Genomic DNA, 16,277 nt, shown 5'->3' with positions numbered 1-16,277 from the left:
GTTTGTTGAATGACACACAGAGGGTCATCAGTCCAGATTGGAGGCCAGAGGTTCTGGGAAAGACTTCAGGGAGATCTAATTGATAGATTCTCTAAGGCACCGTAATGGTGCTGAATAAGTGACAGCTATATAGGAAAAAAAAGAAAAGAAAACTAAACAACAACCCCAAAAAAGATAATTCCAAGGAAAACAAAAATCTACATAAAAGAATAAGCAATCATAGTTTTACTATGTAGCTTAGCTTAAAATAAACACAGAATATTGATGTTCCCCAACCAGTGGTCTAATCTCTTTGGGAAGCTGGGGAGTGGGAAGGATGCACATGTGTGATGTAGACATGGCCTCGACTCCCAAAAAGTAGTCCACAGACAAGCTTAAAACAGGATTAGGAAGAAGCCACACAAGTCCCTTAAAGACATGGAAATAAGTGAGACCTGAAACTTGAAAAATCCTAGAAGAGAGCACAGGCAATAATTTCTCTAACATCAGCCATAGCAGCATTTTTCTAGATAGGTCTGAGGCAAAGGAAATAAAAGCAAAAGTAAACTATTGGGACTACATCAAAATTAAAAGCTGCACAACAAAGGAAACAACAAAACAAAAAGACAACCTGCTGATGGGAGAAGATGTTTGCAAATGACATCCCATAAGGGGTTTTACAACTCAATACAAACACACACACACACACACACACACACACACACACACACACAAATAATGCAATTAAAAATCAGCAGAGGACATGAACAGGCATTTCTCCAAAGACATCCAGATGGCCAACAGATGACATAAAAAGATGCTCAACATCAGTCATCATCAGGAAAATGCAAATCAAAACCACAATGAGATATCCCTTCACACATGTCAGAATGGCTAAAATCAAAAACAAAGGAAACAAGTGTTCGCAAGGATGTGGAGAAAAAAGAACCCTCTTGCACTGTTGGTGGGAATACAAACTGGTGCAGCCACTCTGGAAAACAATATGGAGGTTCCTCAAAAAAATTAAAAATAGAATTATCATATGATCCAGTAATTCCACTAGTAGGTATTTACCTAGAGAATATGAAAACACTTATTCGAAAAGATAAATGCACCCCTACGTTTATTGCAGCATTATTTACAGTAGCCAAGATATGGAAGCAACCCAAATGTCCATCAATAGATGAATGGATAAAGACAATGTGGTACATACACAGACACACACAGTGGAATATTACTCAGCCATAAAAAAGAAATCTTGTCACTTGCAATGACATGGATGGATCTAAAGTATAAGGCTAAGCTGAATAAGAAAAAGAAAAATACCATATGATTTCACTCATGTGGAATTTAAGAAAACAGACAAAAAAGAAACCAAGAACCTGTCTCGTAACTATACAGAACAAATTAAGGTTTACCAGAAGGGAGGTGGGTTGGGGGATGGGTTAAGAAGGTGATGGAGATTAAGGGGTACACTTATGATGAGCACTGGGTAAGGTATGGAAGTGTTGAATCACTATATTATACACCTGAAACTAATAACACTATGTTAATTATACTGGAATTTTTTTAAAAGCATTTTAAAGATACGGAAGTTGAGTGTGCACAGGGAAGTGTGGAGCTGCTCTTACACATCACAAATCTATAGAACTCTGACTCTTGAAAACAGGGCACATACATAATTTTGAGAGAAATAAAAACAAAACTAAAGAAATGTGAAGGGCAAAACAAAAAATTTAGAAGTAAATATAGGAAAGTGTCTCTAAAGAAAAAATGTCTAAGGAACAAAGCACAAACCATAAAGAAAAAGATTGATAAATTCAATTAATGAAATGTAAAAATTCTGTATTAAAAGACACCATAGGGGCGCCTGGGTGTCTCAGTTAAGCATCCAGCTCTTCATTTCAGCTCAGGTCACGATCTCAGTTTTGTTAGAAGCCAGGAGTTTATAAATTAAGGTAGTATACATATAACATTTTAGAAGGGGGAAAATAAAAATGGTCAGGAAGCCTAAGAGCAGATCAATTAAGCTAAAACAATGCAATAGACAAACTACATACTGTCAACAGTAAGGACAAAATACACTTTAAATCATTTGAAAGGAAAACAAGGTAGCAGTTTGAAAGTATGCGATGAGAAAGAAAACGAAGGGCATGCTGTGTAGGCGAGCAGCTGGAGAGACAGGGTGACCTCCCAGATAGGAATCTGTGTGGTGGGCAGCACCCAGCCCCCAGCGGCTTTGTCCTGTTTACCATCCTCCCCTCACCAGGCAGGTGTCAGCCACAGTTCAGCTTCCCATGCCCACTCTGGAGTCCCTCATATCCAACTGGAGCTCAAGTTCAAAGATTCCCCAGGTTATCCAACATCATCAAGGATCCAGACTCCATGCCTTCAGTGGTTGGGGGAAAGGGCCCCTCCCCCATGTCGCACCCAACAGAGGACAGACCCCACTCCTCCTCCCCTCCCACTTCTCAGAATGCCCCACGGAGAGAGCTCTGCTGGCACCCACTGTCCTGCCTAACCTCGCTCCCCTGACCCCTCCCAGGCTTGGGTAGGATCTGGGCTCTGTCCCAGCCTCCTCTTAGGGCGCTCTGCCCTCCTGTTCCCTAGACCCACATGCCATGAGGGTTCTCACTTTTTCCCTCGGGCACTTCTCTACCTCATTGGGCATCTGCGTCAAACAGCTGGTGCCCCTCTCCTCTGGTTCACGCCCCAGTGAGTGAAAATGCCCCCAGAGGGGAGATGTTGGCTGCAGAGAGGAACCTTTAGGTCCTGCTCTCCCCTATGAGTTTTCTCTAGCCGTAGCTCTAGGTGGCTTGGCCCGCAGGGGCAGTGCCCCTGTTTAATTTCCTCTAATGCTCAAAGTAGATGCTGTCTTTCCCAGTCAGCCGCTAGCTTTATTTTTTTAATTAAGATTTTATTTATTTATTTGACAGAGCCAGAGAGTACAGGCAGGGGGTGTGGCAGAGGGAGAGGGAGAAGCAGACTCCCCGCTGAGCAGGGAGCCCAATGCAAGGCTCTATCCCAGCACCCTGGGATCATGACCTGAGCCTAAGGCAGGCGCTTAACTGACTGAGCCACTCAGGCACCCCAACCACAAGCTTTAGAACCCCGGTCTGCCACCTGGTCCATATTTCCTGCATAGTTGTTCCTAAAATAAACTTCGTATAATAAGACTCATATTTAGCAAAATCTAAACTAGGTTATCCCCAGGATATAGAGCTGAGCGTTTTCACACTGATTTTGTTCAGAAGGTAACCACCTGGTTTATGATACATGGAAAATTTATTCGTTAACCTCCCTAATAATGTCACCCCATTAAAAATTCACTATGTTCCCACTGTATCTTAAATGTTTATTTTTTTCTGAATGGTTTTTAAAAAAATTTTACTCTGCCCAAAAGGTGGAAACAGCCGTAATGTCCATCAAGAGATAAATGGATGAACCAAATGTGTGAGTGTGTAATATATCATATTACTCAGCCTTCCAAAGGTAATGAAATTCTGATATATTCTACAATACGGATGAACCTTAAAAAACATTGGTAAGTGAAATAAGCCACACACAGAGGACAAATACTGTATGACTCCACTTAAACGAGATACCTAGAGTAGGCAAATTCCTAAAAAGGTGGAATAGTGGCTGCCGGAGGCTGGGAGGAGGGGGTGAGGAGGGATTATTGCTTCACGAGTACAGAGTTTCTCTTTGGGGTATTGAAAAAGTTCGGGAAATAGATAGTGATGATAGTTGCACAACATTTTGAATGTAGTTAATGCTACTGAACTATACATTTAAAATTTGTTAATATGGTCAATTTTATGTAATGTATATGTTATCACAATATTAAAAATGTGAGGAGGAGGAAGAAGAGGCACGGCAGAGCGAGGGAGCATAGACCTTCCTGCAGGTACCCACTTACACGCGCACACACGTGTGCCAGACGGAAGAGGCATGTGCCCGCAGGCAAAACCAAAACAAGCTTACCCTAGTTTAACCAGCACACTGTTACATAAAAGGAAACTGGGTGTTCTTAAAATTTTACCAAGTTCAGAATAAAACCTCATCTTTGAAATTGAACAAATTACTTATTAGCGGAAGAAAGGTAAAAAGGAAGTTTGGAGTCAGTATTCTAGGGTTTTTTAGAGCTGGGTCCAAGTCACTGACTTCTAAAATTATCTTGGACCACACCCTCCCTCCTTCTTACTTTCTGGAAAACTATCAGTCCCCTACACTTGCCCAAAGGGGTCCTTGCACAAGTCACAGAGCTGCACTTTGCCATTCCCTGCAAGCCACCACCTCGCCTGTCTGCATTCCCCAAGCCCAGTTCAGGAAAAGCACTTTCTCTTCCAATTCCACCCCCTTCTCTCAAACACACACACAAAGCCAACAACATCCCACCTCTGCCAGAGTTCCGGGCCCACAGGCACTGACTGTGACTCAGATTCCCAGGAAAGCGTCAACCATCAGCTCTTGCTCCACAGAAGTGTACGTAGGTGTCCTCAAGACTTCTCTATCAGTGGCCTTGGGGTTGAAGGTGGCACCTCGCCCATCCTTTGCTTGGCTGGGGCAGACTCATGGCCAGCTGTAACTCCCATAACAATTTCTCACCATCTCTGCTGTCTCCAACCTTTTGTATCCTCCCTTTGGGTTTTAGAGCCATCTGAGCTCTTCCTTTTTTATCTCTAAAAACTTTTTACCGGTGAATTTCATATAACATAAAGTTAACAGTTTTAAAGTGTACCCTTCGGTGGCATTTAGTACATTCACAATGTTGTGAAACCACCACCTATATCAGGACTTGAAACATTTCCATTGCCCCAAAAGAAAACCTGCAGCCATCACTCTCCATTTCTCCTCCCCCCCAACACCCCTGGTAACCCCCTAAACTGTCTTGGTCACCTCCTTTGGAATTACCACATTTCGGTCTCAGATCTTACCTCTTATCTCTCATACCTGGTGCATGGTCTGAAGCTCTGGTTTAACTCCCCGTTATCCTTAGCCCACTATCTTGACCTAAATACCCTCCCTCCAATTCACCAACACAAACACATTCACTTGTCTGGCCTTGGGCCCCTTTCCTGAACTCTGCAGGGAAGCACTGCTTCAAACTCCACTGATCAAGAGTGTGGATTTGGTCTGGAGGATATGAGCAAAGGAGTAGCATCCAGGACAGGCCTGGCCTCTGTCCCTGGCTGTTAGAGCACCCTCTGTGGATCAGGCAATAGGGAGCAGTGGGGTCCACTGACTTCCTCTGCCTGAGGTGGGGCCAGAGGCTCATGGGAAGCCGTCCACTAGTCAGCGGGGTGCTCTTTTGATGTTCTTTGTCCAGTACTCCCACCATCTCCACACTTATGACAATATATCACCCCTTGCTGCCTCCTTGGTTTCTCAGCCCCCTCTGGCCTGTTAGCCCCTGGAGGGCATGGACCACATCTACGTGGGATTAGCAATACCAATTAATTGTCACTTAAGAAAACTCTCAAAGCATTGGGACCACTGTGGGCCTCCCTCATCTCTAGCACCAGCTGATGCCCACTTGGGAATTCCTCCTGAGGGGTGGCCTGGTAGGCCGAGGACAGCTGGTGGGAACCTCCTCTTCCTCTACTTCTCAGAGAGGCTGGGCCTAAGCCCCTGCCATTAACTAGAAGCTGGAGCTGGGAGGTACCAGGAGCTTGATTTAAAACTGGGGGTGGAAGTTGGGGGCACAGTGTAACAGGAGATTTAGATGGTCCAGTCTTCTGAGGAGCACGCAGGGAAGGTGCAAAGGCTGCAGGCGTGGAGGAGGTAGAATGCCTGGCAGAAGGGGCCGTGGGTCATCCGAGGCTAGGGAGAAAAGAGACCCAATGGAGCGAGGCATAGTTCAGGCCCATGGTCTTGGGTAACAAAACACGAATGTTTTGTTAAACATTTCATTTGATCAAAGTCCCCATTTAGGGGAAATGTCCCTGTGGCAATGCCAGTTGGCAGATTCGGGCCTGGTTTGTGACCTGACTGACCCTTCACAAGGGATAAGCTATGAGCGGGCATACTGCCAGGATGGGAGTATGTCACAAGACCCAGACTGAAAGGCTGCCTGGGCTTCCTGGGTCCAGGGGACTCACTGGATCCTGGGACTCAGCCTCTGGGTCAGGAGACCCGGTGCCAGTGATGACCTAGCTGGACAAGGTGCACAGTGGGGCACACACCACTTTGCCTCTGTATCAGAGGCTTAGGGACAAAAGGGTCAGGCCTGAGGCTGCTGTAAAAATCTGGAATCTCTGAGCACTTGGGGACAAGAGGCAGGGTCCCAGGCGTGGCAGGTCTGGGAAACTCACCAATCCCATTTCCTCTTCCCGGACACACACATTCTCAGCCTCCCTTCAGGCGTATTAGGGCCATGTGACTGGGGCCTGGCCAGTGGGGTGGGGGCTGCATCACTTCTCAGTCTAGCCCGTGTTAAAATCCCACTCCCTGTCCCGGGCTGCCTCCTTCCCTTTCAGTGGAGACGGTGGGTTGGGGGCCAAAGCAGGCTGATGGCATTGTGGGCCCTAGCCCTTCTCCCAGGATTCTTCTCCATCTCTGTCTCGGCACCCCTTGCCGTGTGACTTCAGCTCCTCTCACTAAAGAGGCTGGGCCCAGGTTCCTGCGAGCACGACCAGAGGCAGAGGGAGTGCTACGCCCTGATTCCCAGAAGCCGGGATCTTCCACTGCGGCCGCCTTTGCAGAGATAATCACAGGGGGCGGAGCAAGATGGCGGAGGAGCGGGAGACCTGGATTTCGTCTGGTCCCAGGAATTCAGCTGGGTAGGGATCAAACCATTCTGAACACCTACGAACTCAACAGGAGATCGAAGAAAAGAATAGCAACAACTCTCTGAACAGAGAAGCGACCACTTACTGGAAGGTAGGACGTGCGGAGAAGTGAATCCGAGGCGATATTCGGGAGGATAGACGGCGGGGGAGGGGGCCTCCGGCGGCCGCTTCTGGCAAGTGGTAGAGCCGCGGAGCACAAAATCGGACCTTTTAGAAGCCGGTTCCGCTGAGGGACGTCGCTCTAGTGGCTAAGCAGGGGGTGGAACCCTCGCGGGACAGTGTGGTCTCAGGACCCTCGGGGTCACAGAAAGACCGGGGGTGCCTGAGTGCGCCAGAGCTCCCGGGTGTCGGAGCAGGGAAGCCGGCTGCAGAGACGGAGCCGAGGCGTGGGCTCTCAGCTTGGGGTTGCCATAAACTGTGATCCGCGGCCCAGTCGAGCCACTGCTCCTCCAGCAGGGACCCAACAAGCGGCAGAGCTGGGGAGACTCCCCTTCCTCCCCCGGGAGGAGCGGCGCGGGAGCGCACCGCAGGGATCTGCTAGGTTTGGAGACTACACACGGGGTCGGGTGCCAGAGATAGAAACGCTCGGTCACAGGCCGGGTGAGCACGGAGTGCGGCCGGAGACCGGGGACACGGAAGTGACTGCTTTTCTCTGGGGGCACACTGAGGAGCGGGGCCCCGAGTTCTCAGCTCCTCTGGGGCGGAGATTGGGAGGCCGCTGTTTTCACTCTCGTCCTCCAAAGCTGTACGGAAAGCCTGCAGGGAACAAAAGCTCCTGAGAGCAAACCCGAGCAGATTGCTTAGCCGGGACTGACAAGGGCGGGGCGATTCCACCTCCGGCAAAGACATTTGGGAACCACCGCAACAGGCCCCTCCCCCAGAAGATCAGCACGAACAGCCAGCAAGCCAAGACCGAGTTTACCGATCAAGGAGAACGGGAGAACTCCAGCACTAGGGTAATACTGCACATAGAATTCATGGCCTTTTTACCATGATTCATTCGTTTTTCAAAGTTAATATTTTTTTAGCTGTTTTTTTTTATGTTTCTTTTTCCCTTTTTCAACCAACATCTTATCAATCCATTTTTAAAAAAACATTTTTATTTTTCATTTTTAGAGTCATATTCTATCCCTTCATAGTAGTTACCCTTATTTTTGGCATATATATATATAAGTTGTTCTCTCTTTAAAATTTTGAGATACAGTTTCTTCTAACAGATCAAAATATACCCTAAATCTCTAGTGTATGGCTTTGTTCTAGTCTCCTGCCTGATCACAGTCTCTCCCGTTTTTTTTCTTTTTTTTAAAATCCTCTTCTTTCTTTTTTCAAACAACTTATCAATTCCTTTTATAAAATTTTTTATAATTTTCATCTTTACAGTCATATTCCATCCCTTCATCATATCAACCCTTATTTTTGTCCATATATAAGTTTTTCGTTCTTTAAAATTTTGGGAGGCACTTTCTTCTAACACACCAAAATACACCCAAAATCTAGTGTGTGTCACTTATCTATGCACCACCCTGATCATATTTGATCATATTCTTGTTTTGTTTTGTTTTGTTCGGTTTTTGTTTTTATCTTTTTCTTTTTCTTTTTTTTTTCCGCTTTCTTTTTTCTTTCTTTCCCTTTCTTTTCCTCCAGCTTCAGGTCTTTTCTGATTTGTTTAGAGTATATCTTCTGGGGACGTTGTTACCCTATTAGCATTTTGTTCTCTCATTCATCTATTCTCCTCTGGACAAAATGACAAGACAGAAAAAAATCACCAACAAAAAGAACAAGAGGTAGTACCGTCTGCCAGGGACCTACTCAATATGGATATTAGTACGGTGTCGGACCTAGAGTTCAGAATCATGATTTTAAAGATACTAGCTGGGCTTGAAAAAACCATGGAAGTTATTAGAGAAACACTTTCTGGAGAAATAAAAGAACTAAAATCTAACCAAGTCGAAATCAAAAAGGCTATTAATGAGGTGCAATAAAAAATGAGGGCACTAACTGCTAGGATAAATGAGGCAGAAGAGAGAATCAGTGATATAGAAGACCAAATGATGGAAAATAAAGAGGCTGAGAAAAAGAGAGGTAAACAACTACAGGATCACGAGGGCAGAATTCGAGAGATAAGTGATACCATAAGACGAAACAACATTAGAATAATTGGGATCCCAGAAGAAGAAGAGAGAGGGGGGCAGAAGGTATATTGGAGCAAATTATAGCAGAGAACTTCCCTAATTTGGGGAAGGAAAGAGGCATCAAAATCCAGGAGGCACATAGAACCCCTTTCAAAATCAATAAAAATAGATCAACACCCCGACATCTACTAGTAAACTTATGAGTCTCAGAGACAAAGAGAAAATCCTGAAAGCAGCTCAGGAGAAGAGATCTGTAACCTACAATGGTAGAAACATTAGATTGGCAACAGACCTATCCACAGAGACCTGGCAAGCCAGAAAGGACTGGCATGATATCTTCAGAGCACTAAACGAGAAAAATATACAGCCAAGAATACTATATCCAGCTAGGCTGTCACTGATAGAAGGAGACATAAAAAGCTTCCAGGACAAACAAAAACTAAGGGAATTTGCAAACACGAAACCAGCCCTACAAGAAATATTGAAGGGGGTCCTCTAAGCAAAGAGAGAGCATAAAAGCAACATAGACCAGAAAGGAACACAGACAATATACAGTAACAGTCACCTTATAGGCAATACAATGGCACTAAATTCATATCTTTCAATAGTTGCCCTGAATGTAAATGGGCTAAATGCCCCAATCAAAAGACACAGGCTATCAGATTGGATTAAAAAACAAGACCCATCGATATGCTGTCTGCAAGAGACTCATTTTAGACCCAAAGACACCCCCAGATTGAAAGTGAGGGGGGTGGAAAACCATTTACCATGCTAATGGACACCAAAAGAAAGCTGGGGTGGCAATCCTTATATCAGACAAATTAGATTTTAAACAAAAGACTGTAATAAGAGATGAGGAAGGACACTATATCCTACTTAAAGGGTCTATCCAAAGAGAAGATCTAACAGTTGTAAATATCTATGCCCCTAACATGGGAGCAGCCAATTATATAAGCCAATTAAAAACAAAAGCAAAGAAATACTTTGACAACAATACAATAATAGTGGGGGACTTTAACACCCCCCTCATTGAAATGGACAGATCATCTAAGCAAAAGATCAACAAGGAAATAAAGACTTTAAATGACACACTGGACCAAATGTGTCAGACATATTCAGAACATTGCATCCCAAAGCAATGGAATACACATTCTTCTCTAGTGCCCATGGAGCATTCTCCAGAATAGATCACATCCTAGGTCACAAATCAGGTATCAACTGGTACCAAAAGATTGGGATCATTCCCTGCATATTTTCAGACCACAACGCTTTGAAATTGAACTCAATCACAAGAGGAAAGTTGGGAAGAACTCAAATACATGGAGGCTAAAGAGCATCCTACTAAAGAATGAATGGGTCAACCAGGAAATTAAAGAACAATTTTAAAAAATTCATGGAAACCAATGAAAATGAAAACACAACTGCTCAAAATCTTTGGGACGCAGCAAAGGCAGTCCTAAGAGGAAAGGATATAGCAATACAAGCCTTTCTCAAGAAACAAGAAAAGTCTCAAATACATAACCTAACCCTACACCTAAAGGAGCTAGAGAAAAAACAGCAAATGAAGCCTAAACCCAGCAGGAGAAGAGAAATTATAATAAAGATCAGAGCAGAAATCAATGAAATAGAAACCAAAAGAAGTAGAACAGATCAACGAAACTAGGAGCTGGTTCTTCGAAAGAATTAACAAGATTGATAAACCCCTGGCCAGACTTATCAAAAAGAAAAGAGAAATGACCCAAATCAACAAAATCGTGAATGAAAGAGGAGAGATCACAACCAACACCAAAGAAATACAAACAATTATAAGAACATATTATGAGCAACTCTATGCCAGCAAATTAGATAACCTGGAAGAAATGGATGCAGTCCTAGAGATGTATCAACTACCAAAATTGAACCAGGAAGAAATAGAAAACATGAACAGACCTGTAACCACGAAGGAAATTGAAGCAGTCATCAAAAATCTCCCAACAAACAAAACCCCAGGGCCAGATGGCTTCCCAGGGGAATTCTGCCAAACATTTAAAGAATTAATACCTATTCTTCTGAAACTGTTCCAAAAAATAGAAATGGAAGGAAAACTTCCAAACTCATTTCATGAGGCCACAATTACCTTGATCCCAAAACCAGACAAACACCCCATGAAAAAGGAGAATTACAGACCAATATCCTTGATGAACATGGATGCAAAAATTCTCACCAAAATACTAGCCAATAGGATCCAACAGTACATTAAAAGGATTATTCACCACCACCAAGTGGGATTTATCCCTGGGCTGCAAGGTTGGTTCAACATCCGCAAATCAATCAATGTGATACAATACATTAACAAAAGAAAGAACAAGAATCATAGGATCCTCTCAAAAGATGCAGAAAAAGCATTTGACAAAGTACAGCATCCTTTCTTGATCAAAACTCTTCAGAGTATGGGACGCCTGGGTGGCTCAGTCAGTTAAGCGTCTGTCTTCCGCTCAGGTCATGATCCCAGAGTCCTGGGATCGAGTCCCGCATTGGGCTCCCTGTTCAGCAGGGAGCCTGTTTCACCCTCTGCTGCTCTTCCTGCTTGTGCTCTCTCTTGCTATGTCAAATAAATAAATAAAATCTTAAAAAAAAAAGAAAACTCTTCAGAGTATAGGGATAGAGGGTACATAACTCAATATCATAAAAGCCATCTATGAAAAACCTACAGCGAATATCATTCTCAATGAGGAAAAACTGAGAGCTTTTCCCCTAAGGTCAGGAACGTGGCAGGGATGTCCACTATCACCACTGCTATTCAACATAGTATTGGAAGTCCTAGCCAGAGCAATCAGACAACAAAAAAGAAATAAAAGGCATCCAAATCGACAAGTCAAATTCTCATGTTTGCAGATGATATGATACTTTATGTGGAAAACCCAAAAGACTCCACCCCAAAACTGCTAGAACTCATACAGGAATTCAGTAAAGTGGCAGGATATAAAATCAATGCACAGAAATCAGTGGCATTCCTATACACCAACAAGACAGAAGAAAGAGAAATTAAGGAGTCGATCCCATTTACAATTGCACCCAAAACCATAAGATACCTAGGAATAAATCTAACCAAAGAGGCAAAGGATCTATACTCAGAAAACTATAGAATACTCATGAAAGAAGTTGAGGAAGACACAAAGAAATGGAAAAACGTTCCACGCTCATGGATTGGAAGAACAAATATTGTGAAGATGTCAATGCTACCTAGAGCAATCTACACATTCAATGCAATCCCCATCAAAATACCATCCACTTTTTTCAAAGAAATGGAACAAATAATCCTAAAATTTGTATGGAACCAGAAAAGACCCCGAATAGCCAGAGGAATGTTGAAAAAGAAAAGCAAAGCTGGTGGCAACACAATTCCGGACTTCCAGTTCTATTACAAAGCTATCATCATCAAGACAGTATGGTACTGGCACAAAAACAGACACATAGATCGATGGAACAGAATAGAGAGCCCAGAAATGGGCCCTCGACTCTATGGTCAACTAATCTTTGACAAAGCAGGAAAGAATGTCCAGTGGAAAAAAGACAGTCTTTTCAACAAATGGTGTTGGGAAAATTGGACAGCCACATACAGAAGAATGAAACTGGACCATTTCCTTACACCACACACAAAAATAGACTCCAAATGGTTGAAAGACCTAAACGTGAGACAGGAGTCCATCCAAATCCTAAAGGAGAACACAGACAGCAACCTCTTCGACCTCAGCCGCAGCAACTTCTTCCTAGAAACATGGCCAAAAGGCAAGGGAAGTAAGGGCAAAAATGAACTATGGGGACTTCATCAAGATAAAAAGCTTTCGCACAGCAAAAGAAACAGTCCACAAAACCAAAAGACAACCGACAGAATGGGAGAAGATATTTGCAAATGACATATCAGATAAAGGGCTAGTATCCAAAATCTATAAAGAACTTATCAAACTCAACACCCAAAGAACAAATGATCCAATCAAGAAATGGGCAGAAGACATGAACAGACATTTTTCCAAAGAAGACATCCAAATGGCCAACAGACACATGAAAAGGTGCTCAACATCGCTGGGCATCAGGGAAATCCACATCAAAACCTCAATGAGATACCACCTCACACCCATCAGAATGGCTAAAATTAACAAGTCAGGAAAGACAGATGTTGGCGGGGATGTGGAGAAAGGGGAACCCCCCCTACACTGTTGGTGGGAATGCAAGCTGATGCAGCCACTCTGGAAAACAGTATGGAGGTTCCTCAAAAAGTTGAAAATAGAGCTACCATACGATCCAGCAACTGCACTACTGGGTAGTTTCTTACCCCAAAGATACAAATGTAGGGATCCGAAGGGGTACGTGCATCCCGATGTTTATAGCAGCAATGTCCACAATAGCCAAACTGTGGAAAGAGCGAAGATGTCCATTGACAGATGAATGGATAAAGAAGAATTGGTGTGTGTGTGTATACACACACACACACACACACACACACACACAAACGGAATATTATGCAGCCATCAAAAGGAATGCAATCTTGCCATTTGCAATGACGTGGATGGAACTGGAGGGTGTTATGCTGAGTGAAATAAGTCAATCAGAGAAAGACATGTATCATATGACCTCACTGATATGAGGAATTCTTAATCTCAGGAAACAAACTGAGGGTTGCTGGAGTGGGGGCATTGGGAGGGATGGGGTGGCTGGGTAATAGACATTGGGGAGGGTATGTGCTATGGTGAGCGCTGTGAATTGTGCAAGACTGTTGAATCACAGATCAGTACTTCTGAAACAAATAATGCAATAGATGTTAAGGAAAAAAAAAGGAGGGGAAGAATGAAGGGGGGGAAATCGGAGGGGGAGACGAACCATGAGAGACGATGAACTCTGAAAAACAAACTGAGGGTTCTAGAGGGGAGAGGGGTAGGAGGATGGGTTAGCCTGGTGATGGGTGTTTAAGAGGGCATGTCCTGCATGGAGCAGTGGGTGTTATATGCAAACAATGAATCATGGAACACTACATCAAAAACTAATGATGTTGGGGCACCTGGGTGACTCAGTTGGTTAAGCGACTGCCTTTGGCTCAGGTCATGATCCTGGAGTCCTGGGATCGAGTCCCACATCGGGCTCCCTGCTCAGCAGGGAGTCTGCTTCTCCCTCTGACCCTCCTCCCTCTCATGCTCTCTGTCTCTCATTCTCTCTCTCTCAAATAAATAAATAAAATCTTAAAAATTAAAAAAAAAACTAATGATGTGATGTATGGTGATTAACATAACAATAAAAAATTTTTAAAAAGAGGCAGGGCCCATTTCTCTTACTGAGTCCGGAATGTCAGCAGATGTGACACCTGAGAAGCTTGAAAAAGCATTTGCTTGTTTCTGCTTCATTTTTTGGTCCCCTGCAATTATCTTAAAACCATCGCTGAGTTGCGTGCTGGAAAATGAGCTGGTCTAGTAGCCCTGTCACTCCAGCCAATCCCACAATGATATGTGAAGTGGGCTGTTTGAGACCAAAAGGGCTGCCAGCCAAATCCAGGCTAAATTGTGGATGGCAGACACGTGAACTAAAGAAATGTTTATTTGGGGATGCCTAGGTGGCTCGGTTGTCAAGCATCTGCCTTCGGCTCAGGTCAGGATACCAAAGTCCTGGGATCAAGCCCCACATCGGGCTCCCTGCTCAGTGGGAGGCCTGCTTCTCCCTCTCCCACTCCCCCTGCTTGTGTTCCTGCTCTCGCTGTCTCTCTGTCAAATAAATAAATAAAATCTTTAAAAATATAAAATAAATGTTTATTCGTGTGTGTTTATTAGTTTGTTTTAACTCAGCCTTCTCGTGGCACTGGATAAATGAAACAGTGGCCACCCCAAAAGACAGAAAGGAGCAGAGCTCTCCCCGCCCCCCCCACCGGGTCTTCCCACAGAAGGAACAGTGAGCTCTCTCTGTGCTGTCACACTGAGACTTCGGGGTTTGCTTCCTACCTCAGCAGAGCCAGCCCTCTCCTGACTAAGCCACCAGGAACTGGATCATGGGCCCCCTTCCTACTCCTGTGCCTGAGAGGCCTGAGCAGAGGGCAGGTGGTAGACAAACATAACCGAAGGAAAAGCAACTAGACTCCAGCTCCGGGAGAAGAAGAACTGGTTTGTCTTCTGGAAGCCCATGTGCTGGTAGAGGGCCAAGGCCGAATGCTACAGCACGCTGGTGTTGAGGACGACTTGGCGGTATCCCTGGTTGCGTGCGAACTGGAGGACAGTCCTGACCAGGGCTTTCGCTATACCCTGACGCCGGTGCACCGAGGCTACGCACAGGTGAAACAGCTGCAACTGCTCCTTCGGCAGGGGGCGCTCCTTGATGGGCAGCAGGCCCGCAGTGCCCACCACCTGCCCCTCAGTCTCGACCACCCAGAAGCAGGAGCCGGGCTCACTCAGGTAGGACTTGCTGATGTCGGACATGTCTGTGCGCAAGCACATGACTTTAAACTTGGTCCAGGGGTATTTGGAGAGGAATCTCAGAGCAGTGAGGAGGGTGAGGCTGGCTACCAGGGCCAGGAGCCAGGAGCCAGAGACCAGGAAGAAGGCGAGGGACACCCCCAGCAAGAGCACCAGGGTTCGGGGCAGCTTCAGGATGTGGTGGAAGGTGGTGGAGATGTACTCTTCCATTGCCTGGGAGAACAAGTCCAGGACCCGCGTGCGGTGGCTCTCCGGGTATTTGCAGATGTGGTAAGGAGCCATGGAGATCTGCTGTGTCTGAACCTCAAAGTCCACGAGGGGGTGAGGTAGGTGTCCCTGCACACCTTCCTAGCAGCCCTGGGGAAGACAAAAGAAGCCAGGTAAGTGCCCCATCTCTGCCACCTCCCAGGAGTGGGGGAGACCCTGCACAAGGGCATTTCTGCTTTTGCCCTAGACGATGTAGGCAACAGCCACTGGGAGAAGGTGTAGGGTCAGAATGATTTGTGTATGATCTTGGCTCCATCCCTTTCTAGCTGTGTAACCTTGGTATGTCATCTAACTTCTCTGAACCTCTGTTTCTTCATCTGTAGAACAGGGTAAAATACAAACCTGCCTTCTGGGATTGTTTCGAGGATTTAATAAAATAACACATACAGGAGCACCTGGGTGGCTCAGTTGGTTCAGCGTCTGCCTTTGGCCCCAGTCATGATCTCAGGGTCCTGGGATCGAGCCCTGGGTTGGTCTCCCTGCTCAGCGAGGAGTCTGCTTCTCTCTCTCTCTCTCTCTCTGCCCCTCCCCCTGCTCATGTTCACACTCTCTTTCAAATAAATAAATAAATAAATAATCTTTTAAAAAATAAAATAAAGGGGTGCCTGGGTGGCTCAGTCGGTTAAGGGTCTGCCTTCCGCTCAGGGCATGATCCCAGGGTCCTGGGGTAGAGTCTC

General features: G+C 45.1%; 1 protein-coding gene across 1 annotated transcript; it reads right to left on the bottom strand.

Annotated features, from left to right (window-relative positions):
* Positions 1-14,692: 14,692 nt before the first annotated feature.
* Positions 14,693-15,657, bottom strand: NAT8 (N-acetyltransferase 8 (putative)). Its single transcript, XM_028116342.2, has one exon. The coding sequence runs from the start codon at positions 15,613-15,615 to the stop codon at positions 15,073-15,075; it is 543 nt and encodes a 180-aa protein (XP_027972143.2). The 5' UTR covers positions 15,616-15,657; the 3' UTR covers positions 14,693-15,072.
* Positions 15,658-16,277: the final 620 nt, after the last annotated feature.

This window comes from Eumetopias jubatus, unplaced genomic scaffold (assembly GCF_037043125.1).
Source record: "Eumetopias jubatus isolate StellerSeaLion01/CBP00866 unplaced genomic scaffold, mEumJub1_p1.0 scaffold_9, whole genome shotgun sequence".
Lineage (NCBI taxonomy): Eukaryota > Metazoa > Chordata > Mammalia > Carnivora > Otariidae > Eumetopias > Eumetopias jubatus.
The sequence above is the reverse complement of the archived record's forward strand: the minus strand, read 5'-3'. Positions and strand labels throughout refer to the sequence as shown.